The sequence below is a fragment of the Lutra lutra genome, chromosome 8 (genome assembly GCF_902655055.1).
Source record: "Lutra lutra chromosome 8, mLutLut1.2, whole genome shotgun sequence".
In the NCBI taxonomy this organism is placed as follows: Eukaryota; Metazoa; Chordata; class Mammalia; order Carnivora; family Mustelidae; genus Lutra; species Lutra lutra.
The window spans coordinates 110453217-110479885 of NC_062285.1; the positions used below are offsets into that span (position 1 = coordinate 110453217).

The 26669-nt window shown below is 36.1% G+C and overlaps 2 protein-coding genes across 2 annotated transcripts in view; both read left to right on the top strand.

The window, feature by feature from the left end:
• Positions 1-1436, top strand: part of LRRIQ1 (leucine rich repeats and IQ motif containing 1) — a 219676-nt gene extending 218240 nt beyond the window's left edge. The window contains exon 28 of the mRNA XM_047743254.1: positions 1206-1436. Coding sequence (XP_047599210.1) covers positions 1206-1222 — 17 coding nt within the window. The 3' untranslated portion in view covers positions 1223-1436. The remainder of the gene's footprint in view (positions 1-1205) is intronic.
• A 4536-nt stretch (positions 1437-5972) lies between these two features.
• Positions 5973-26278, top strand: ALX1 (ALX homeobox 1). Its single transcript, XM_047742427.1, has 4 exons — positions 5973-6253; positions 9139-9443; positions 12409-12537; positions 25703-26278. Exons 1-4 carry the CDS (start codon positions 6028-6030, stop codon positions 26021-26023), a joined length of 981 nt encoding a protein of 326 aa, XP_047598383.1. The 5' UTR covers positions 5973-6027; the 3' UTR covers positions 26024-26278.
• Positions 26279-26669: the final 391 nt, after the last annotated feature.

The window sequence follows — 26669 nt, forward strand, 5'->3', positions numbered from 1 at the left end:
AAGGGTATTCGTGGGCGCAGGAGAGGCGCAGTAGGTGGGGGTCTACCCCGCAGAGAGTCTGCTGTTTTCTGTTTGAACCTGCCTTGATTCCGTCCATTAATCCGTATTACTCGTACCCTGGTGGGGTTTGCTTAATGACCGTGGACTTTTACACTTACATTGTATAATACCAGTCCAAAGGAGAAACATCCGTCAGGTTATTTTTGCCTCTGTCTATACTGAGATGTTCTTTATGTCTGTACCTTAAACGTGGATACTTAATGCGTGGGTGTGTATGCGCAACATCTTGAAGAGAAGCGGCTCTGTCTTTAAGACTTACCTACATAATCAGGAAAAATAAGGTATATAAAATGCAATGGATAGAACCTTAAACAACTAACTCAAATATAATAGTGGAAGATGTGTTAGAAGTAAATGATTAATTACTAGTAAAATCTAAGTTTATGACCTGACTACAGTTTAGCGTAAACTATTTAAAGGTATATGTGTCACAGAGGAGATCTTACTTTAGTGATCCTTTTTTTCACGTATTTAGAATTTCCTGGAGCAATGACAACAGCCATAGCGAGGAACAAAGGTGACTAGACTATCGAGGTTGAATTAGGATGTTTTTATATTTGTAAAATGCATTTCTATAGCAAATGTAAACAATGTCATAGTAAATGTAAACCATCACATATGTTAGATAAGTCAAAATATTTCCTCGTGGGGGAAAATACTCAGATTTTTATATTTAATTTGGATCCTTTAGGAGAAGAGAAGTCAAATCTATTTCTCTAAGAAAAGGGCAACTATGTGAAAAACTATTATTGAAACAAGTTGTAATTCAAAGACAAGCATAGAGCTCTCTGAAAACTCATGTGAGTTTCTGAAATACTAAAATACTTAATGTTACTATTGCAATTGCAGGTAAATTTAATCTATTATAGTTGAGAGCTTTGTAATAGGACACTTGACAGACTGACAGTTTGATTAAAATTCGAGTACTTGTTTTTTTCAAGTTGAAATACAGAAGCTTCAAAAACATGACAAAGTTATACATTAGTCTGTAGGTGTGTTTTCTGGAGTAGATGATGATGGATTGAGACATGTATTTAAAAGAAAAGCTTAAATAGTTCTTCGTGCATGTATATATTTTTATTCTGAGGGAAACCTCTTGAGCTGCTTCAATGCAAAATGTATTTCTGTATCTGTTATGTCTTTAGAGCTCTGGGAAGGCTGAAGATGAAGCCAGGGAAGGGAAACAGCAGCAGAGCATACACAAACACGAGGCCACCTGGCTTCTTGCCATCATACATGACATTCAATTATTTGAGTACTTTTTCATGAGACTTTTCCTTCCAGCCAGCTTTCCCTCCCCTCTCCAGACCCTTGCTTTTCTACATTTGGCATAGTTCATCTGATTCAGCACGCATTTTTCCTCGTTGTACTTAGTAATAGGTCTCAAACTCTCACCACAAAAAGAAAGTGCTAAGACTAAAGTCCTTGCATACTATCTTGACATTCCCACTATTACTCTATAAGTGTGACGTTTCTTTCAATAAGCTGAGAAGGAAAGGAACTAGAGTGGTCTACACATTGCTTCAACTGCTGCTTTGATGTATGTACTCAAAATATTTTTCATTTCCCAGAATATATTCTCATGGGGGAGGGGAACATTAACTGCAGCTTTTAGGCCGTGAGAATTTCTTTTAAATATAAAATAAGTAAAAAAAAATAATAAAATAAAATAAGTCAAGCTGACAGATGGCCAACCTCTTACCTGAACTTGACTTATCTGAATTTATATATGTGTGTGTCCCTGTCTGGAGGAGTTAAATAGTCACTTCAGTGGGTTTCTCAACTAGTTTCAATGTATTCAATTACTTTACTTCTAGGCTCTATTGGGAGCTAAATAAAGGAAAAAAAAAGTCCACTCCAAATTGCTGTGTTTGGGGAGTTGGCACCTCACAACAACAGCAACAACCACAAACTGATTGCAGGAATGTTAGATGTAACTTCAAATCGGAGCACTGGAGACCCTTCACAAAATAGCCTTTCCCCTGTTAGCAACTGATCCTACCAGAGGAATGAGGAGAAACCCACGTTTTCAAAGAGGTTGCAATGCAATCTACAGTAGGTCCCTTAACCCTCAACCTTTTGCTTTCTGGACTAGGGTACATTACTTACTGACGCCCCCCGAAGGCACTGCGTCGCATCTGCCCCCCCACCCCCCACCCCCCACCAAAGCGATGTGAAGAAACATCAATGTCTTCACAGCACCCAGAGACCTTAAGGTGATGGGATTCAAAGATGTCCTTAATTTTGTTAGGCTTTAAAAGAAATTGATAGTTCCCCATCTCTGTCCCTTCCCTAGCCCTCTCACCGCACTCCCACCACTTCCAGCGAGGGCTGGTGCCCACTGAGAAAGTTCAGATTTGAAAAAAGCAGAGGAGAAAAGGAGGCACAGCAACTTTACTCCTGGTAGATCTGACTGACATGAAAGACGGGGAGCAAAATCCTGAGCTTAGAACCCAGGCTCAGAGTGCAGAAAGAGATCGCTAGTAGCCTCAAAGACAGAATAGAACGGTGGAGCAAAGAAGGGAATGGTAGCCTGGAGGCGATAGACTGCGCCTGCGCAGATAAAATCCCAATTAGAACCTGACTTAATAAACTGGGTCTTTTTGCCAGCCGATGGTTCCTCAGGACACTGACCCCTGCGGCCCTGAGCAAGCTGACTGGTTGGATTTGCAGAAAGGAAGGATAAGGAATGAAGATTAGGGGTGGCTTTAAAAGCCCGCTGAGGAGGGAAGAGTTATGCCGGGTTTGGGTAGAAAGTATTTATGGAAGTGCTACGGTCAATTTCCAGGAAGGTTATCCTCAAAGCATCAGGCAGAAAAAGCTCAGGTAGATCTCACAGAAGGAGGGATAGCCTCCAATCTTATTTTGTCCCTCTTCTTGTGACTTTGAAAAACGATTTAATTATTATTTTAATTAGTATTATTTTAAGTGCATTATTAATGCTCCAAGGGCTAAAGCTGTGTCATTACCATAAACTCCATCTCAGCCTCTCAAAATCTATTTAATGCAACTTTTGGCAACCAGAGTCCCAACTTCTTGCCAAAAACTGCAGATTAAGCATTCGTTATGGGAGTTTGCCATTAGCTGTTCCTTCTGTTATGGGCACAAGTGGTTACATGTCCCCAAACACAGCATTCCGTGTAATAGATTTGCGTTTGCAGGAGGCTCCAGGGATATTAAGTGTGGTTGGTGACACCTTGCACCCATCCCTCCAACCACTACAATCAAAAATGGGTTTGAGGTGTGGGATAGGAACCGTTTACTAAGCAGCTATCCTCCTTGGCTTCCCTGTAGTTTTTCTTCTATGATCTGGATCTTTATTGGTACACAAGTACCCCAGAGCTTGCATCATATGTCTTTCATTTAAAATACATAGAATGTTTTTCAGGAAATTTAGCGTTCTTAAGACGCATATTTATAAACAAGCTGACAGAGCTCTGCGACGTAACTAAGTTTAAGGAGTTGTTTTGTGTTTCCTCAAGTCAGCAAGGCGTTATTCTTGCTGCTGGGAAATTTTTAAAAACCTATTAAGTGACCATTTCTTTTTATCTTCATGTTTACTACAGAAGATCAGACTTGCAGAATATCTCTGAAGGTTAGGTACAGAGGGGGCTAGGGGAGAATAAAAAATCATCACCCCACGCAGAAATTAGTGGATAAATCGACACCCAACTTTCCGGCAAGGACAGCTAGAGAACTAGCTAGAAAGTGCCCGGGAAGAAGCGCAAGGCTGCTACTCTGCCTTAAGTGTGGTTCTGTCGCCTGGGGTAACCTCCTGCCAGCTTTTCCTTGTTGGTTTTTTGTTGTTGTTGTTGTTGTTGTTGTTTTTTCCTTCCAGCCTATGGTGCCAGGGTTGTTCTTGCGTCCCGATACAGTCTGGCTATTTCCTGGAGCTCAGCCCCGGGAAAGTTTTTTGACCGCGCCCCCTTGAGATTTAACAGTGCGCTGTTGGTGCCGGCCGCAGGGCTCGGGAAATACTAATAAGAAGACAGCAAAAGCTGTGTAATTCCAGGGATAGTGTCAACTCTCGAGAACCCGACAGCGCGCTCAAGGCCACGCTGAGCGCGGCGCCACGTGAGCGGAGCTTGTGCCCCCAGCCCCCTCTCGGGAGAAAGGTCCCGGGCGCAAAGAGGCTGCTCCTCCCGGCGTCCGCTCTGGCTCGGTTCGCCCAGGTCTGGATGTTCCAGGCCTGCCCGCTTCCAGGGCTGTGCTAACTAAGAAGCCCCGCAGAGGTGCGCAGAGCTCCAAGGTGGTTCCTCCGAGGCTGCGGGCCTGTCCTGGCCTCGAAGAGGGTCTACCAGGGAGTCTTGCGTCAGCCAGGGCCGCAAGAAGCTGGACATTTCCAAACCCATCGGAATGCTTGCCAGGGTTAGGTCTGGCTTCACTACTCTCAGAGTCGGGGCTGCCCAGCGTGTCCAAGGCCGTGGGGTCGTTTCCAGGCTGGTCTAGGGAAGCGCCACGGGCGCTGCGAAGGCCTGTGCGAGAAAGGCTGTCAGGACCCTCGAACGCAGTCCTTCCTGGGAAGGTGCAGTGCATAGTCCCAACTTGTGGGAGCTTTTCACCGTATTTGCCAACTCAAGAGCCCGTTGCAAATGGCTGCCTTTTCGTGCTCAAGGCACTGAACATATTTCCCTTAGACGCCGCGGGCTTCTCGGAAGCCAGAGTCAATCCCAAAGCGACTCGTAGGGGATGTCAACCCCGCAGTGCTGCCCTGCCCTCAGGGAGCGGCCAGCTCCCCGCCCAACCTAGCATTCCCCACCACCCTTCCCCGGGTCCAAACCCAAACCCAGGCCCAGGCCGTGCCGGCGCCCGAAACGCCGCCTGGCCAGTGCGCCCAGCTCCGCGCGCGCCCCTCGCTCCCGGCAAGCGCAGTTCACAGTAATTCCACCCCACCCTTTAAAACTAAGTGTTTGAAAAACCGCGCTGAAGGCCTTCCTCTTTCATAAGCCTTGTGTAACGAGCGTCCCTCTGGCCTATACTAAAGGCCCTTTGGGGGAGGCTCTTTTCCTAACAGGTTTTCCTAAAATCTGGATCGAATGATAAAATCGTGGACCAAAGGGAGCGTTGGGAGGAGAGTGAGGAAGTAGATTGGTATTGGCATATTGCTTTCAATGCCTCTGGCTCCGCTCTCCTCTCCTATTCATCGCAAGCACGTCCACAAGCCGCTGCGTTCCAGAAAGAAAGGAAAGGCCAAGGCTCGTGAGCGCTGAGAGTGCCGGGACGCGGAGCTCCTCCGGGTTAGAAGAAGCTGCCGCCCCTCCACCGCGGCCGACCCAGGGAAGAGCTGCCAACGTAACTGGCTTCTTGCGATTCGGGTTAATGTGGATCTTCCACATAAACGATTTACGGATGAAATAAAAGCCCTTTAGAGTAATACTTCCTTTCAAGTTCTTAAGACGCCTCTAAATCTTTCTGGTAGTGAGTGGCCGGCGTGGGGGCGGGGTGGGGAGCGGGTGTCCCGCAGCCGGCCCGGAAGGGCGCAGAGAGCAGGGAGTGGAGGGTTAACTGCTTTGCGATCTCACCAAGCTCTTCCGAAATGCCAGTCCGCTGTCGCGGCGACAATGTTTCTGGGTGTCGGGGGCCTCGTCCCTCCTGGCATTTGTCTGAAATGGAGCTGTCTGTCTAACCTAGGCCTGGACGCTCCCTGCCTGGGTAAGTGGGGGAAGGTGGGGGTGGGGTGAGGGCGGAGGGGGACCCTGGGTGGAGTTAGTCGCCTGCCTATTTTCATATTCATTAGAACTGGGAGGTTGCCCATTGAGCCCAGCTGAGTTTCAAGATATAAAAGCAACTTCGGTGCCCCCTTTCCATCCCGGACGTATTAAAGGGCTCGGAGCCGGGAAGCTCCCGGCGCCGCAGCGCTCGCTTCCCCTTCCCTCCTCGGCCCTCCCTACTCCCGCCCACTTGCTCCCTCCCCCAGCGCTCTCCAGCCTCTGCGCCCCAGGAGCTCCGCGACAGCCTTCCAGGATTATGGAGTTTCTGAGCGAGAAGTTTGCCCTCAAGAGCCCGCCGAGTAAAAACAGTGACTTCTACATGGGCGCAGGAGGCGCGTTGGAGCACGTTATGGAGACCCTGGACAATGAGTCCTTTTACAGCAAAGCGTCCGCGGGCAAATGCGTGCAGGCCTTCGGGCCCCTGCCCCGCGCCGAGCATCACGTGCGCCTGGAGAGAGCCTCGCCTTGTCAGGAGAGCGGCGGTGAGTCGCCTGCCCGAGCCTCGGCCACCCTTCCGCAAACCCTAAGTGCGGGGAAGTGTCGGGACAGGCAAGCGGGGAGGAAGGAAGGAAAGGGGGAGCGAGAGAGTCCGGAGGGCGGAGGAAGGCTATGGAACAGAGAGCGTTTTAAGGAGCGGTGTTCTGGCTGCTGCCGACTTGGAAGGGCAAAGGAAGGACGAGGCGCTAGATTGCCTCCGCGCGGTTCTCTTTTAGCTGTCGAGTGCTATCCCTTCTGGGTCCCGGACTCCGTCTGTCCGGGACCCAGGCGTAAACTGATAGGGCGGTAAAGAGAGTGTAATTGAGTCAAGACAGCGCTCTTCCTCTGTGAGCCCGACGCGCTGCCCTCGCAGACGGAGCAGAAATCGATCATAGCTCGTTAGAGGATGTCACTGTTGTCACGAATAAGAAACTTTGAGTTCCTTTAGGTGAAAAACCTTTTAAGAAAAGTTTCCCAAGACGTAGCAGTATTTCTCTTTGTGAAATTGGAAGATTGGTAGATTAGCTTGTGTGGAGTTGTGACTTCGGATTCTTTGGGTTTGCAATACAGGACACATAATTTTTTTTTTTTTTTTTCCTAAACACCACATCACTTTCAGTAGCTTTGGATAAAGAATTCCCAATATAAGCACTCACTCCCGAACTCTGTATTGTCTATTTTTCTGACTCCACATTAAAAGTCACCTAAGCCCTCTCTCGGAATGCTTCTGGGTGAAATCTTCAACTTTGAACGGCCAAGTATCTCAAAGTCAAAATGTTATCAAAACAAACCATCTATCTTTTCTATCTTGTAACCCAATACAAACCTAATTTTTTAAGATTGAGACAGCTAAAGCAAGTTTACAATTCCAAGAGGACTTTTCCTTATCATTGTATATATTCCACAGTTAAGCTGTAAGGAGCGGGTTGCTTTAAAATAACAAACGAATTAAGTGTGAAATATTTACAACAAGCCTCCCGCCCCCTGTTTTAATGGAGAGTCAAAATCCAGCAAGGTACTGGCTCATAGGATCTCATTTTCTAAATACTTTGTACACAGTAAGTTAAAAAACAAAAAAGTCTCCTATCCTTTACTAATTCCGCGTTGCAAATTACTTTTGACTTGAAAGGTTGAACCAAAAATATAGGTGGGAAGGAGAGAGAAAATCAGTTAAATCGTTTGTCATTTATTTAGAAAGACACACGCAATTAATTTTTATTTTTGGTATGCTAATTTTTGGCTTTCTAGTTGTATTTCAGACTGCAGTATCTTTATTTTTGGAATTCTTACGTGTGTACGTAAAATTATTCGAATGGACAGGATTTAAAAAACAAAAAAACGATTCTCTGACGTCCTAACAACTGCTGGATAGGACTACATCCTATTTTAAATTGTCGGGAATCCAAAATAAGAAGAGAAATAGGTGATTTTTGATACCTTAACAACTTTTTAACAAATATCACACTTTTAGGTTGAATTTTATTGGAAAGTATTAAATAAGATGAATGTAGGCAAAGTTCGCTAAATTTAGGAAAGCTCCTGTCTTTCTCCTGAGAAGCCCTTAGCCTCACGGCTGCTTCCCCTCCCCCATCCCTAATTACCAAAGTTCCCCTATTTAACTCAGCCCTAGACAAAACCTTATTGTTAATCAGTCATGGCTCTTCTTTATATCTAGTTTTACATCACATCTTTTGCATAAAAGATATTAAGCATTTAAGTTACTTTAGGTCTTAAAGTTCAAAACATTGGTATAATGATTAGAACAGTTGCTAAAATACGTTATGAGACAATTTAAAAACAGATAAAAACGAAAAAAGTATGGCAGCTCCTTGGAAATTATTGTTCCGGCTCGGTTCTTTACTTTTTCAAAAACTCTTTCCAATTTCATTACGTGCGTCCATTGCATGTCTCTCTCTCTCTCTCTCTCTCTCTCTGCGTGTGTGTGTGTGTGTGTGTGGCACCATGTGATAGATTTTTGTTTTATATCATATTGCAAGCATGCAATCAAATCTGGAGGAAATCACTGAGAGTAAAACACTCCTAAACAGAATGGAAGATGACATCTTTTGTAATCTTTTAATAGATGTTTTAATGTCTCTGCTTTAGGGAAAAATAAAGCTTTTTGTCTTAAAACATATTTTATGACCTAATCATATATATGACCTATTGAGAATCACAAGTGAGTTTTTACACTAAAGAAGTCAACTTAAATCTTATTCTGTTCTAAAAGAAGCACTTCCAGAAACTGACATGAAAGTCATTAATTTAGCAGGTCACTTTTTGAAAAAAACATTAAAAAGCAGACATGAATATACAGTCAAAATATTCAACATACAGAGAAAAAAAAATATCTTAAATCTGTAGTCCATACCTTTTGTGTGGAGCAGGAAGATAACTTTTGGGAAGAGTTTGGATTTAGGTTTAGAAAAATTATTTTTAAAATTGAAATTTTTCAATTTTTACAAATTGAACTGTCTTGAGCCATTTAAGTAGCTCAATTTTGTCTGCTGTGAATAAATACATACACTACTTATATTAAATATGGTTCACTTTTCAAAGATTAAGCTCAATTTTTAAAAAAAATCTAGAACATCTTTTAATTTGATCACCTTATTTGATTCTAAATTATGTGCATAATCATTACATTAGCCCTGTAAGATAGAACTGTAAAATCTGGTAAATTATATGAGTTCCATGTCACACATTTTGAAATGGCTTTAAACCTGCCCGAAGTGGATTAATAATAGTACAAGATACGATGTTTGATTAATACTGGCATGGTAAATCATTAACAGACTTTCTTCCTGATGCTGTAAATGATTCAACTTAATTTCTTCATTGAAATGTTTCACAATACTCAGAACTGTTGTTTTCCCCCCTCTGGGTACAGTGAACTATGGGATCACTAAAGTAGAAGGACAGCCTCTTCACACCGAACTAAATAGAGCTATGGACAACTGTAACAGTCTCCGGATGTCTCCCGTGAAAGGGATGCCAGAAAAGGGAGAACTGGATGAACTTGGGGATAAATGTGACAGCAACGTATCCAGCAGTAAGAAGCGGAGACACCGAACCACCTTTACCAGCCTGCAGCTGGAGGAGCTGGAGAAGGTCTTTCAGAAAACCCATTACCCGGATGTATATGTCAGAGAACAGCTTGCTCTGAGGACAGAGCTCACGGAGGCCAGGGTGCAGGTAGGAGCCAAATGAAGGCCTTGGGTTTGTGTTGGGAGTGGGAGATACTGTTAGAATAATTCAGCGGTTGCATTTTGCCACAAAAGAAGAAACTGATTCTCCAATTAAAGGTATAGAACAATGTACTATATGCATGTAGGTCTACTAAAATTTCTTTTTCCTTGCAAAGAATTTAATCACTCACACAAAAACCTAAAAGAACACTTGACTTATTACATAGGCATACAAATTAATGATTATTAAAAAAAAAGAACATCATAAATATCTCTAATTTAAATATTAATTTTTAAAGGGCAAAAAACCAGAATCATAGCTATCTATTACTAATACATTTATTTTATTTTGTTTTTTTCTATTTTATCAGACATTAAGGTTCTTTTTACGTTACACACCAGGTATTGGTAAATTCTTTGTGTAAGGGCCCATAGATCTATAATTTTATTAGGTTGGGGTTATAATAAAACAAAGAAAAAAATGAAACAATCTTACAAATTTGCAATTGTTACATATACAATAATTTATTTTTACTACACATAAAGGTCATATAGCTCACTTATAATTTTTCTAGCTCTAATAGTTGTCTTGCCATTCCATTTTAACTTTTAAATGTAGATAGTTTGTATCTTTTTTGCAGAAGCAATAGAAATAATGCTCTTAAAGTAATTTAAAAATATATACTCAATTATATTTTAAGTTATACTCAAATAATCAAATTGGGTGACACAATATACTAAACTTTTTAAATCATTTGAAAAAAATTATATTAAGTAAATTTCTATCTCTTAGGCATATTTTATTTTTACTAGAAGTGGTATCCTTAAACAACGTTTTATTGGTTCTCAAGTAACAACAATTTCAGGGAATCGCCTGTTTCTTTGTGTGTTTTTACTATGCCAAACAGGAGAATATTAAAGTTTGCAATTCCCATACAGTATAAGAATAGAGAAATGAATAAGATAGTGAAGAATTTTGTCATGAGAGTAATAGTGTTTCTTCTGAAGATTAAGCCATTGCAAGGCCATTTCATCATTAAAGGCAACATTTTGTGGTGTGGGAATACCAAGCAGCAGGATTTTTCTTTAGCTTGTAGAGAGAATAGTTACTTTATTTTAGTTTAGGAAGTAAATATACAGAAAGTTGATGCTAATGAAGAATTCTGAATTGTCAAGTGTTAACATCAGTCCCATGTGTGTGCTGTTTTATTATTATTTTTTTTTGCCTTGTGTTCATATATTTGCATTAGTTATACTTGTAACCATAGAAAAATTTGTTTACTTATAGAGTGATCAGCTATGTGCAATGGATGTTTTCACCTTAACATTTCATCAACTCCTGATTAATTTTTGTCTAAAAACATGCACAGAGAGCCAACCTGAATGTAATTTACTCAGGTTTTCTTTTTCTGGCTTTTCATATCAGAGCAATAATTCATACCTATTTTAAGGAGATTGTAAAGATTCTTTTCTCAATGAAAAAAAAAAAAAAGAAAAACTTCATTACTAAATTCCCTTACTATACTCCTAGTGTCTGTGAAGACAGGGAGAAAATATTTTATGTTTTGTTTTGTTGTTGTTATTATGGGCCCTAGGCATTGTGTGTAATACACCTTTACCAGCAGTGTTCTAAGAAACCATACTGAACAGGTAGCTCTCATAGCCTTATTTTAATTGCTGGAAACTAAAGTCCCACCTTAAATTTGCAGCACATGCTTGCATATTGAACTGAGGCTTAATATGTATGCATAAGTATGATGGTAAAGATAGAGAAGATTATAATTGATTATGAAAAAGTAAAAATTTTAAGTAAATTTTAACAGTCTGCACTTTGATAATGTGATTTCCAGCTTCTTTTGTAAGTATTTCGTATTCTGAACATAGTTCAGAAGAGCCGAAGAGCTTCCTGACAGCTGCTTGTGAAATGTCTACTCAAAAATATCAAATAACACATACTGAATATAACTTTTTGTGTTTCCCTTTAATCCATTAAAATGTTAAGTGAAGATTCTGGAGAGTTCCACGTGTGAATTAGTGATGAGGAAGATGGTTATTATGATAAATATTACTAGTATAGAAATAGAGAAATTTGGATGAGAGCTTAGTGATTCTATAGAGGCTCTAGTAACTCATAGGCTTTCTTGAACATGGGTATATCTTCCCATTTATCTTATTATTTGTGTTACCTATAAGTCTCTTATATGATTTGGAGATTTTTGAGCATTTCTTATAAGGGAAGATAAGTATTATAAATGGTGTAATTTATGTAATAAGCACATTTGTATATTTTAAAACCAGAGTTCAATTTTAGATGGTTCCATTTTACCTATAGTCTTTATCATGCTTAATCTAATATGTGATCTTAATATTTTCTGTTTCTAAATAATTATGATATTTCTGTCAGTCCCATATGTTTGGATGTAATCTTTGTGTTTAAATTTTTCTAAGATTATCTAAGGTATGGGTAAAACCCAACACAGTCTTCACTCTGTGACATGTTCTAAAGATAATTGTTTTGACAGATCCAGATATTAATTTGGTTACAGTTTGGCTGGGTTAATGTTATGTGCATAACCCCATACTAAAAAACCATGAATGTCTTCCAGATTTGCAGCATTCTCTGAGAGGAAGATTATCTATGATAATTTGGAGACATAAGGAGTCTTCAAAATCACATAATCTAACTCCTTTTTATTTTCCAAAATGAAAAAAAAAAAAAAACCCAGAGTCTGAGACATAGTAAATATATTTTTTTAAGTATCTCTTCCCTTTCTATTAATTTATATTGCCTCATGGACATACCACTTACCAGGGTGAAATAGAAAGTAAAACTTGAGGCTACTTTTGTGACATAAATTTCTTTCTTAGTGATTTTGTACACCTGGTTTGTTCTTTCTGATCTGTGTCTTTTAACAACACCATTGCATTTTCAAATATTCCTCAGCTAAAATTCTACTTTTTAAAAAAATTAGGTTTGGTTTCAAAATCGAAGGGCCAAGTGGAGAAAAAGAGAACGTTATGGCCAAATACAACAAGCTAAAAGCCATTTTGCTGCCACCTATGATATATCAGTTTTGCCAAGGACTGACAGCTATCCACAGGTATGGTAAACGTCACAGAATACTGATCGCGAAAAATAGATGTGGTTTGTATATTCCTAATAGGAATATTATTTTGGCTTTATTATGTCTGATGCAGTAGTCAAGAATGAAAATGTTACCCTCCAGAAGACTTTTTGCATGTTTGTTAGATGCTTCTTTTACTAAAAATTTATTTCATTATTATTTACTTTTAGAGCCATTTGTTCAAAGATATTTTAGGGTCCCTTCCTTATCACACATTGCCAACAACTGAAGTAGCATCATTCACAGTATAAACCTTTTAATTAGTCTACATTTTAACTATTCAGACTCATTTCCTTTGTTAACTTTTTTAACAAATAAATAAAGCATTGCTTGGCGTGCTGTCTCTGTGGCTAATGTTTTATGAGCCATCCCCTAACCTAGTGCCTGGTGTGGTCTATGAAACCTTCAGGTCCACTTAAAAATATCTCTTTTTCTATGTTGTCTTTCTAGCTTTGTTTCTAGTCCATTGTTTCAGGGAAACATTTAGCCTTTGGTTACTTAAAACATATATAGGATTAGTACTGAAGATCATTTAAAAAATTTACCACTTTTAAAAACACATCCACCCCTTTCTATGGGAGTTCTCATCTCATTTTAAAGAGCATGTAGAAATTCCTTTTCTTCTCATTATTTCCCTTTAATTTTGAGGCTTTTTTTTTCTTTCTCACAGTTTGTAATTCATGTAAACAAGATACATTTTATCTTTTTAATTGGACATTCATTTTTCTTATTACTGAGTTACAATATTCAGAACTATATTTGATACATGATAAAAGGACCACTTGTATTATAAGGAGCGAGATATTTGTTATTTCATTCCTTACTGTTTAAGGATATACATTGTTACAGACCATTTTGAAAACAAATATGTAACATATATGCTGGGGGAAGACCTTGACAGTCCAGTAACCAAATCTTTGCAACCTCAAACTGAAGGGTATTCATTTTCTTCAACTCTAAGTTCATACCTTGTGAGCACAAATTCAGTCCTTTAGCTTTGTGCATCCTTCTATTCTGATGCTTTTTATGATTCTTAAAAACTTATTTTGAAAGCTTCACCCTTCTAGATAAATTCACCAAATTTATTAATGTATTATCATATGTGAGTAAAAGCCTCAGAGATCACCTGGTTCTGTCCTTCTAAACGTTAGGAAATGAGACCCATGGGGAGTTAAGGAATCAGCCCGTGATGACAGCAATGACCCGTGATCACAGGAGTGTCCTCACAGGACAGCCTGTGAAGGGCTGCTGCAGCTAAGCCTTGCCACTGCAGTCTACTAGAAGATGACAGGAGCTTCCGGAATAAAGGTCCATACCTGCCCTCAGGAGAACCTTGTTTTTCTTACTCTAGGAATTTATCTTAAAGGAGTTCCTTTTTTCCTTCAGTTTAAAAGCATATATATATATATATATATATATATATATATATGCCTTTAAATATATAATAAATATTATATATATATACACATATGCCTTTAAATATATAATAAATTATATATATATATATATATATATATATATATATATATATATATATTCTGCTCCTTATCAACATAGGGCAAATGAGCTTTGATTCACCCAGTAGTTTTGAGTGTCCTAATTGAGTAGTGAACAAAGTGCTGTGAGGAAGTCTCCCTGGTAGGTTCTAAGCTCCATGAGAGCAGGCACTGTGGTGGGTTCGTGATTGTTAACACAGCCATGACCCTTATAGGATCAGGCCGTGTTCTGAGAGGGTTACATGGAGTAACTCGTTTCATCCTTATCACGATCTTACACTATAGATGTTATTGATGAATTATCCTCATTTTCCATATGAGTAAACAGACACAGAGAGGGAAGATACTTACCTTCATTAGGGACGAAGCTGGGATCTATCTCATCTCAGGCAGTCTGGCTCCTACATGCAAGATCTTAACCCGTCTAATAGACTCTCTCCCAACGGCTGTGTTGAAAAGATTGAATAATTAATAAATGAATACCAAAGGAGCATAAAGCTTAAGTTGCATTATGCAGGTTTTCAGTTTCGCTCAGGGGAGCAGAAGCTAAACACAGAACCAGTAAAATAACAATGCATATGACCAAGATGGTGTGTATTGGCAGGTATTTGAAATATTTCGAACTACTTCACTGTGATAAATTTAGAAATAGTAAAGTTACAAATTAATGAACTTTTTTCAAATGGACTTCATATACTCTTACTAGTCAAGTGTGCTCCATCACACTTGACTACAACATACTTTTTTTTGCATCTTTTTATTTCGGTTTTCGTTTTTTTCCTTGGAAACCCCATTTCTGTTTGTTTGTGGGGTTTTTTTTCCCCCCACTTCCCTGTGCCTTGCTGGTGGTTGCCTTATCTCCAACTTATCTTTCTTCTTCAGTGCAACATAAAACATTTAGAAGAGTGCCGGGCACGAACTAAACTCTTTATAAGGGCTTAATGTAACTTAATACACTCTTAGTCATTCTTTTTTCCTAGGATTATCTTGCCATTGTGTTACTGTGCCTCATAGCTTTAGAGATGGTCTGTTAGCACACCGAGGTAACCTCTAGTACTTCAAGTATTAAGTACCTCGAGCAGGAAGGGAGATGGTACAATCAGATTATATGTTTGATAGTCTTTTTCACTCCAACAAAGGATTAATTTAAAAATTTCCCTACACAAGTCATGGGAATTTTGCACTAATTTTCCCTGTGGTTTTTCCAAAATTTATGTGCATTGGTTATACCAACTCTTAAATTAAGTATGGCAACACAGGCATCCCATGCTGAAGTTATTGTTTTTGAAGTTATTTTGACAGTATAATTCATCAACAGTAATAAAACAATACTGTAAAATCTATTGTAACTTTTTATATTGGTAAGTTGTTAGACATTTGGTTGCCAAAGATACTGAAATCAGAATGTCTCTCACTCCCCACTGTGGGTATTGGATAAAGTCAGGAAAATTCCATCTGAACTTAAAAATATGTAGTTGACTTTTTTTATTTTGAAGAAATAATTATGCCAAGATCATGTCTCGCAAGCTTCAGCCTAAAGGAAACTTTTTTTTTGAGCATGTGCCTTGAAAATAGAAATTATAATCAGAAAAATAAGAACCAAGACAGAATCCAACAACTTAGCGCAATAAGACACTGAGCTTGGTTACTGTTACTAATTACAGAAAAAAATATTAATTACCAAAAAGTTGGAAACTAGAAACAGGACAGAAATAAAGAACTAACAATTTGGCAGGAAAACAAAAGCATACACAGAAATACATGAAAACAGAAATGGTTGAGAAAATGGTCTCTTCAGATATGCAGATAATAATGCAGATAATAATCTTGCCAACTATAAAAGTATCTCTATATAACCTATAATAGGTTTATTTATGAATGTAATTATTTTCTAAAGTGTTCTAAATACCTTGTTTCCATTGATCTTATTAAAAAATTAGTAGCAACAGCCCTACTGGTAAAATTAATACCTAGCAGTTGAGGGCTTTTTTTAACCCAGGCTTCCTTCGTATGGCCATTAACTCGTTGAACTTAAGTCCAGATTTTCTGAGTGCAGCGGTTCAGAGCTCTTTAAGCAGCATCACTGAGCAATGAAATATTTCAATTTTGACCCTAAAAGACCAAATCATTTTGGAAAGCAAGCATGCTTTCATTTTTTAAATATATAAAATAATGATATAAAGTGTTTAAAAAATGTAAACACTTTTTAGACTGTTTTCAGGTTTTCTTTTTAAAAAAGTATTTATGTTTCAAAAAAAGATTACAACAGTATTAAGCAAATTATGTATACACCGAATAGATGTGAAAAAAAGTTTCACTCCAACATTCTGGAATATCTTATGAACCCCAAACTAATCAATTCTCAGTAAAAAGAGATGATTTCTGGATCTCTGGGGTCCTTAGCAGTTCACTTTCCTTCTCTGAGTCTCAATTTCTTCCTCCGTTGAAAGAAATAGATTACAAAGATTTTGCAGAACACTTTCAACTTAATTTTTTTTTCTTCCAGAGTTATTTGCATTTTAGGCAACAAATATATGCTAGGTACTGTGTGAGGCATGGGGGTTATATAAATGATCCAGAAAAAATATCTTCCTTTTTGGGCAAGATTACAAACTAGGTGATATTCATACCAAATTCTGCAGACACTTCTTAATGCAACCCACACCCAGCAGACCAAAAGGACCTATGTAATTTTGTCTTAGAGTTGAAAAAGCAAGCATCTATCAAGAGTAGATTCTAATTTATTTCTAGTTTATGGACACCAAAGCATTTTTTAAAATAGTTATTTTGTTGAATAAAATAGTTTTAAAGATCTAAACATTTTCTGGAGTATTAGAGCCAGCCTTCATTCTTAAAAGGATCTCTAGTTTCATGACCTTAGGTTTGGCTTAGATCACATGTGCATCAACTTTATCATTTACTTTCTGGGTAACTTTGGGTAAGTCTGACTTCCTTGATCTTCAGATTTTTTTCTTTGTAAAACGGAGGTATTATCGGTGCAAGAGTTGGTGGTGTGGAGGATTACTTTTTCTTATTTGTGATGATTATTTTGTGACAATTAAATTGATTTCCAAACAATCGGTACAACCAAGTCATGGAACTTGAGGAGGACCAGGTGTTAATGTTTGACTGTGGGCTTCACAGCCAGGGACTTGTGGGTTCAGATCCTCACTCTGCTACTTAATAGATTTTAGAACTTTGGCAAATGAATTAACCTCTAGGCATGTTTCTCCTCATTTATAAAATGGGAATACATGTTCATACGATGTTTGTGAAGATTAGAAACAGTAGTTTCTGCCAAGTACTTAGGACATTGCCTAGTACATAATGAGTGCTCAATAAATATTAACAACTCTATAATAGCCATTAGTCATTATTGATTCTACAGTAGAGAGGTAGCTAAGGGGTGTGAATGTTCTGTTATTGTAGCATTTAAACTAATCTGATTTTTGAGTAAATTCACTACTTAAGGGTCTAGGGAAGATCAGATTTAGTTAAATGTACTTTCCTCTTTAAATTAAGACAACCAAATACAGTACTTTATGGAATGTTTGAGTGTATTCTTAATCCACCAAAATTATTTTCTCATGAATAAAATATTTTCATCAAAAATTTTTAAAAGGTTTGAAGTTGTTTCCCACCAAAATTTTCCATAGGGTTTTACTTAGTGTATAGTGAGAATCATAACTAAATCTTTGTTTACATAATATACAACAGGACCCATGCAGTGTCTTGCTTTCTTTTGTTTAATGACTTAATAAATGTATGCCACTGGGAGTTTGAACATACCAAAGATTGGATTCAAGTTATAAATAATTTATATATATGTATATTTATTTATATTATGTATATTTATATATATATAGTCATTGGAGCAACTTAAAATACAGATGAACGCTGTACAGTATTTTTAGTTTAATAAATTCTGTTTCAAAAATTGTAATTTACAGTTTTTTAAGGAAATGTTAATGTTTCTATAAAATAGTGATTATGAAAATATTGTTCACTCTGCCCCTCTTAAGAGTAGCATTAGCTCTCTACTAATTTTTAAGGTTCCCTTAAGCTAAAGAAAGAATATGGAACTTGTCTCCTTCAGCCACTGTGGTTTAGCAATTGAAAGGCATCTGAAACAGTAAATAAATAACCAAGAATCTTTTTTTAATGTTAGTAATGTAGCTATACTTGATGCATTGTATAATAAATATTCTCATATTTGTGAGACAACCAATGAAATGTTCCCATAGTGATACAGTGAAACTTCTCTTAGGAAGAATGGAGGGACAAAAATATTAACATCATTGGGTCAACAAGTCATATTAATATGAAATTGCTAATATAATTTAATGTATAAAAATATACAAGCTGTATAACAATTTTTATGAAGAATATTTAATATATATGTATAAGTACATATTAAAAATAAGTTACATGTAACATGAAGCAGGTATTGTCAGCATTTGAGTATATTACCAAAATAAATAATAAGGCAAATGCAAAAATAAATTATTGAAGAGTGCTATTGTTGCTTATACATATAAAAACTATCTTACAGGGGATGGAGAAGAACCGGGAGGGAAATTAAGCCTGAGAAGTCTGTGACAACGATCTGTAGGTTAAAATCTGCAGCACATGCTGTTATTGTTAATGTGAACTCACAATATATTTTATTTTATTTTTTATTTTATTATTATTTTTTAACGTAATTTTATTTTTTCAGTGTTCCCAGATTCATTGTTTATGTACCACACCCAGTGCTCCATGCAATACATGCCCTCCTTAACTTAGAATATGTTTTAATTCAGAGGTTTTGCTTGTCATATTTATTAAGCCTCATGTAACCTCTAAATTTAAAAATATTCTGTGCATATTGGATTTATATTTTAAATTATTAATTCACAAGGAAAACTTAGTTTATATTTTAATCTTTGTTTCTTATAATTGTGGATTTTGTTTTAACTGGAGAATTGTGTCATTAAAAATGAATCAAGCACTGTCAACAATGGCTATCATGCATATATTAAAATACATAAAAAAATGTGACAGTTAATTGGAAAATACTCCATGTTGATCATTGTTGCTGAATAATGAGCAAAATAGCAAATCCTATTATTTTATTCTGTCTTAAGTGAGTAGATTTGAAAAGTGTCGTTTTAGGAATATAAAGTGAGATTTCCCACTAGTCTTTTTAATGACCATAACTACCATATAGTTTAAGAATGCATCCAACACTAAAAGAAGAGAAAAAGTATGTCCTTAATGTTTCTTAGGCTTTTGACTTGGAGCACCTATTTCAAATAGTATTTAAATAATGCAAAATTTAAACACATTAATGTGATGTCATTCTGAAAATTTCCAGACATTACCATTTCTTATGAAGATTAGTGCTTTTAATATTTGCACTAAAAAGATTATATATATATATACTTTTTCTGTAAAGCAGTTTTCTCAGATTTTTGTCTCATATGATTGTTATATCTTATAGTGATTTTTTTTAATGGAAAATTCACTCTTGTTCCAAATCTCTGCACATATTTCTAAGATGGAATTTTATTTAAAAAATTAAAGTAGCAACCAATATTTAATATATGACCTTTTCCTGATAAGTAATTTCTAATCACTACATCTTAATGATACTATATGTTTAAAAGGTATACTTTTGAAATTTTTGAAATGTAAATTGGTTCCAAAAAATTTTAATAATTTTATATTATCTGTTTTTTTAATGTGAAAATTACAGCTAATAAGTAGGCACTGATGAAAATGTACCCTCATTTCTATCTTAAGTATACCTGAACGTACTCAGATAAATCTTTTCACTTTGTAATTAATTTAATTGGGATTTTTTTTTTTTCAGATGGACAAACTGTCAGTGTTTGAGAATTATTTACTTATTCTCTGGTAGCGAGTGAGACTTACTCACTGGTAGCAAGTTCACTATTTAGAAAAACATTTATAATCTTTCTCCCTGCCAGCAACTTCTTGATGTAGTTACTAGAAAAGTTATTAGAACCCTAAAATCAGTCAACAGCTAAAAATATCTTCAAGTTACTAAGTGTATGACTCTTATTAACATTTTATCACCCTAAATTTTAAAGGGAGGGTTATGCTAATAAAGAATTTAATGGCCTTTTAAAAAATTAAACTGCTTTTGCAGAAAGTCATGTTAGCATTTTTTAAAGAGACCATATAAAAATCTGGTCAATTATAGAAGTGATAATGTAGAGGTAAATCTATATAATAAGTTCAATAATATACAAAGTGGTCAATAAATGTAAACATTCTCTCAAAGAGGAAAACCAAAAATCAACTTTAGGATTTTAATGCAAAGAAGCTATTGCTAAAGCATTATTACAGATACCTCTTTGTGAATCCCTGACCTGTGTTTTTTTAAAGCAACCTTTAACTCCCACAGGGACATGTGTAGGCATATGGTGTGAAGGTAGTATGAGTATAGCATGTGTGTGTGGGCTGTGTGTGTGTGTATGTGTGTACATATGGATGTTGGTGGCAGGTAAGCGCAATCTATATATAGAAAAGGAGTAAGGTTAAATAAACTTGTTTTAGTGGAAAAATATTTAGTTTTAGAGTTGCTTTAAAATTAGGGAATGATTGTTACTCATTGATTTCATGTTATTAAGTGTGTCTCTTAGATACAGATTAAATTCCATAGGGTAGTGGCTTCTAAACTGCAGTAATATTAGGAAATAGAATATGTAATGCTGTCATGAAACTGTTTTTTATACATCATGGTACTTTACAGCTAATGCAAAGAGAAACAAACTTGCATTTCTTTTAAAAGGTTTTTTTCAAATATGAAAAGTTGCTTACTATAATAAAATCAGTAACTATATTAGAAAAATACACTAGATTTAATATATTAAAATTTTGTTTTTAGTTTTGATTATATATAAAGAATATATCAAGTTTCTAAGGTGAAGGTAAATGAGATTTGTAATTTATCATTCATTATTTACCATATGATTTCAACACATGAATATATATCCACAGTGAAAACTCTTCATGTGTTTGTGGTGTGTATGTGTGTGTGTGTGTGTGTGTGTGTGTGTAAAATACAAATACATGTTGACCCTTTCTTTCCTATATATTACTTTTTAATTCCTTGGAAGAAAAATGAGTGTTAAATGAATTTTATTTCTATTTGGAAAGAATCAGACAAAACAACAACAACAACAACAACTTTCCTCCTAAATTCAAAGTCATGAAATAATTAAATTTTAACTTTTCATTTGATTAGAAAAACATTAAGGGACACATGTTCAAAGTAGAGTGTAGTAAGTCATCCGAACCTCCATTCATGCTAATGGGATATAGTTGGCTAAGTTCCTGGACGATGCTTTGAACGGTACCCCTAGAACTTTTGTAAAACGTTGTGAAGCACGTTAAAACATGGAATGTTTTTAGATTTTCTACTTCTTTTAAATACAATAAAGAGAAAAAATGTAAAGGCAGTCTTTTTTTTTTTTTTGGCACATTGGAAAGTAAGACGTGGATATTATTTAATAATGGTATTCCTGGTTGTGAGGCTACTTACTATTTTGCAGTTAGAGGCCTGAAAAAAAAAAAAAAAAAAACCTAAAATTTTTTTGGTACTGAGCTCCACCATTGTAGGTGTCTCTGAAATAGTCCAAAAAAGAAAAGTAGTGATCCTATTTAGGAAAAAAAAAAATGTATTCTTTCATTCCAAAGTCTAATAGCAAATATATTTCTTCTAATGAGTTAGCGAGATTTTTGTGTGGCTTCTCTGTTAACAAATATATATACAGTTTTAGACAATAGGCCTTGTAGGTTCGAGAACATAGTTTTAACATGACCACTCGTATAAAAATAGAATTGGTGGAGGGGTGGAGGCCCCATGGACTGAGCCTACCTTGACAGCAGATTTATTCAACCACAAGCTCTAACAGCTTTCTTATTTGATGAAATACTGCCTTTGAGGAATGTTTAAGAAAAAGAGACTTGTGTCATAATTGCCTAAGCTATTTGAAGATTTTCACATGAAAGAAGGATGCTACCTCTTCTGTATCATTTTTAAAGAACGGAAATAGAAGTGATAGAAGAAGATAACAGCTCACTTTTTTACAGAGCTCCCCTAAAGGGAATGAAAATTTTTTAAAGAGGTGAGCTTCTTATTACAAGAATTAAATATAATTGAAAGTGTACGAGGGTTTTTTTTGCCTTTTGAAGGAAGTTGGACTTCAGTAGTGTCTCCTAATCCCAGGTGATTTTCAGAATTCCTGTAATATTGTCATTGCCCTCATTTTAATACAGATCCCATAAGCCACACCCCATGCTTAATGGGTCGGAATCTCCAAGAGGATGTATCTATGATGAAGACTAAGTACTTGATGGGAAATAAAACTACCTAGAGAAATACAGTCAATAGTGTCTGGGGATGAAATTTTCATGATAATTGTCAAGATTATACAGAACAGTGATTATGGAGCTCATATCATGAAACAAATTTAGATATATTAGCATAAATTGTCCATAAAATTTTGGTTATATCTGCAAGATGGATCAGTTCAAATTTCATATTCCTCAAGTTTTTTTCAGTCACATAATAAATTTATATTAAGTGCTTATTATGTATTGTGTTAAGCTGAAGGATGAATAAAAAGTTATGAGCAAACATTGGGGATTTTGCTGTCAGAGAATAGAGCCTATGAACCCCCACAAAGCTAAACTTAGAAATAAGTAAATAAATAATTTCAGCTTGTAAGACTAGTTTTTATATCATTGTTGCATTTCTTAAGGTTTTCTGGGTTCAGATTTGACCCCTACCATTGGAGTTACACATCTTGTGGAAGGTTCTTAAGCTCTCTGTATCTGTAGTTTTACCTTTTACAAAATGGGGCTACTAAAAGCAAAGAAGCATCTTTTAGTGTGTAGAAATGACGAGGAGTCTTCACAGTACATCTAATACCATGCATGCAGTAATTAATTGATAGCCATTAGCTGTCATGAGGATGATTTTGATTGTTGTCATCAGATCTTTAATCACCCAGAAGGAATGCTTCAGAGGAAGCAAAACCTCAATTCATTGGGGATATTGTCTTTTTATGATTTGGATCTAACTTTCGATATCAAAACCAAATAAAACCCTAAAGTCAGATGAAGACAAGCCAAGAATTTTTAAATGAAAGAAAGATATGGGGTGGAGGAGATAGAGATCAGGAGATAGGACATACCAGTAAAAATGTGCAACATTATCACTACCCAAGGGACTATATGGGTATCTTCTCAAATCCGACTAAAATATTGCTGTAGTAACGTGCTTTACCAGTCTGTTCTGTTAAGAACACATTTCTTTCTATACGCTAGAAATTCTGTCACCAAAAGTAGCACATTTAACTTGTTTGATCATGTCCAGATAAGAAGTTTTGATCAAACTAAAAATACTTGTTTGTGCCAGGGAAACTGGAGATTAATATGAGTTATTATGAATTATATGAATATGAATTATAATAGATTAATATGAATTATTTTAGGGAGATTAATTAATAGATTAATATTAATTCTTTAGGGAGAGAACACTTTCTTAATTTACATTCATAGATTACTTTCCTTGCCTTTATCATCCTCATTTCCTTTTTTTAAACTTAGTTATTAAATACATTTCTATGCATTTGAAATATGAGTAGATGATTTTAATAATAAATTTCAGCAATACTATGTATAAATTGAGGAATCCTTTATCAAACTTAAAATGTAAATAATCTTTCTCTACCGCTATTTTGCCTTTCATTTATTTTTTCAAAAATAAGCAAGCAAGTTCACTTTCATTTCCTGAAAGCCCTTTTGTCAGACATGTGACTGTGGGTTTTGCAGTGTAGCACAATGTTTGATTGAATGTCAGAGGAAAATCACCCAGATCAAGTTAGAAGAGCTAGGTTGACAGAGTAATGACATTAACAGTCCCTCTTACTGGTTTGAGATACATAATTCAGCAATCAGTGGCACCAGTCATTATATTTTGGCTAAAGTGGGTTCCATTTAGTAGAATCAGCTCAAATTAAAACAACATAACCCATGGTGACTTAAAGATTAATAAAATGTGCAAACCATTATATGCATCTATAGATATGTCTCACAGGTTTAATATATTTGAAGCAGCTTATAAATATATTTATATAAATAACTATTTCTGAAATAACACTGAAGTGAGCATTGTGCCAATCTTTGAAGTCCCAACTAACAGATGAAATTAGTCGTTCAGATTTTCTCTTATGTTTGAAACTGGTTAAGCAGTCTTTTCTTGAGTGACAGAGTAACATCTCCACCAGTGTCATGTAGAAGATTCAGTGACATTTTATGCTATTTATTGAAAATAAGTTGTCCTAAAAAGAAGGATTTAAGTGTGAGTATTGTGAGAGTACACCAGAGGTTATATGCAGTAGACTGGGATTTTTATGTAAAAATAAATATAAGCAAACATTATTTGTATATGTGTTAAAAACAATTGAGGATATGATACTGATTATCCTGATTTTAAAAAAGGAAGCCAGATGTGATAAACATAGGTATTACTGCTCTGTTGTAATTCAAATTTTTGTAATAGTATTGCAATTTTAAAGTTTTGTTTTCTAAGGCTCAAACTCTCATTTTCCCTCAGCTACTACTGTTGGCATGACTTTTCTCTGTGCTTCTCAGTAATGCATGTGATCACTTTTTTTTTTCCTTGTCTTAGTTTGAATAGCTGGTCTAAGATACCTCCTATTTAAAACTCGTATTATACTAATTCTACTTAGTGTCTCCTTTACCTGCAAGTAAATTTAGAGAAATTTGTGTTTGTTGTTTCCTAATACTAAGAAATGTGAATTTTCTGCACACAAGTGACAATCTAGTTTTCAGTCTTACATAAAATGTTATATAGTACTTTAATTGTACTCTTATAATATTTTTGCTAGTACCCGCATATTTTTCTCAGTTGTTTTCATTATTTGGTAATGGTCATGTTTTAGAATTTTAATTTATTTTACATGTCATAATTCTGTTGTAACCTCACCATATCATAGATAAAGCATAGAAAAAATGTTTAAAATATGTATATATTGCTCATATTCACAGAGCTATATATTTAAGACTATAGGAAATAGAAGGCAATGAAAGACTAAACATTCCCAGTAATGAGTTTGATTAAAGAATCTACAGAGTAACTATCAGGAATGGTTTCCAACAAAAGCTGCCACACTGAGTCCAACTGCAGAACTTCAGATAATGCAATTGTGTCATTGAGTTTAGAAAGATAAGCTATATTTAAACTTAAAACCGTATTTTAAACTGCTCTTCTAAACACATGAATTTGTCGTGAATCATGACTAAATCTAGATTTCATTTTAAAAATCATGACTATAAAAAGAATCCTTGAGAGACTGACATGTTTTGAGAGTATTTGATGTCAGATATGTGGATTTTGGTGATCTACTACAGTATAACAGATTGGAAGAATCTTCCAAATAATTACTTTTTAGTAATCACTTTATGTACTCAGAATGTCATTACAGACCACCCAATGGGAGCAAACAATGAATAGTTGACAAAATTGAGTCAACGCTGTTTAACAAATGTGAGGCAACAAAAGTGAGAATGCGTTAATGTAATATTTGTTGTTTTATATATTCCAGATTCAGAACAATTTGTGGGCAGGAAATGCGAGTGGTGGTTCTGTGGTTACTTCATGCATGTTACCACGTGACACGTCCTCCTGCATGACACCTTATTCTCACTCGCCTCGGACAGATTCCAGTTACACAGGGTTTTCAAACCACCAGAACCAGTTCAGCCACGTGCCCCTCAACAATTTTTTCACTGACTCTCTTCTTACTGGGGCTACCAATGGACATGCATTTGAAACAAAGCCAGAATTTGAAAGGAGGTCTTCCAGTATCGCAGTTCTTCGAATGAAAGCCAAGGAGCACACTGCCAATATTTCATGGGCCATGTAACATACAGTACTCTTATTTTTCCTTTAATGGCAAAGTAAAACATTCTATTTCTCATATTTAAAGGATACCACAATAAGCTGCTGTGTGTGGAATTGCTAAAGGTCAAGATATACAGTGAGACCAGCTTAAATGAATAGTTGTTATTATTTAACATTAAAATCTAAGAATGAACCTCTGAAAAGACTAAATAGGTTTACCATCCATCAGTCTCCACAAACTCTGTTTTAGTAGTAAATTTTTTTTTCTATTGTACAAGTCGATGAAATACGACCATGCAACTTCTTAAAAGAATAAATGTATTAAACAAATTCCTCTGTTATAGATTGATTTATGTCAGTTCTGTATAACAAGAAATCCCTTGTAAAATAATATCTGATAAAGGAGGAAATGCACTGGGAAAGTGTCAAGATACCAAAGCTGTCAGGTAAATATTGAAGCAGGGTGTTTTGGGGAGTTGACTGTGATTTCTCTTTCTCTGGCTCTAAGACACAAGGGGCATATCCCCCGTTGCTGAGAATTTATCTGCAGGCCTAAAAGATTTTTTTACTTATAGATGTTTTAGTGAATTTCCCATGAAATAGAACTCTTCTGAAATGGCCAGCATTTGCATGAAATATTTGGGCATACTTTCCTGAAACCATGTGGC

Coding starts and splice junctions, on each gene's coding strand:
- ALX1 (XM_047742427.1), top strand. CDS start 6,028: ATGGAGTTTCTGAGCGAGAAGTTTGCCCTCAAGAGCCCGCCGAGTAAA. Junction 6,254..9,138: donor GCCTTGTCAGGAGAGCGGCG/GTGAGTCGCCTG, acceptor CTCTGGGTACAG/TGAACTATGGGATCACTAAA. Junction 9,444..12,408: donor TCACGGAGGCCAGGGTGCAG/GTAGGAGCCAAA, acceptor TAAAAAAATTAG/GTTTGGTTTCAAAATCGAAG.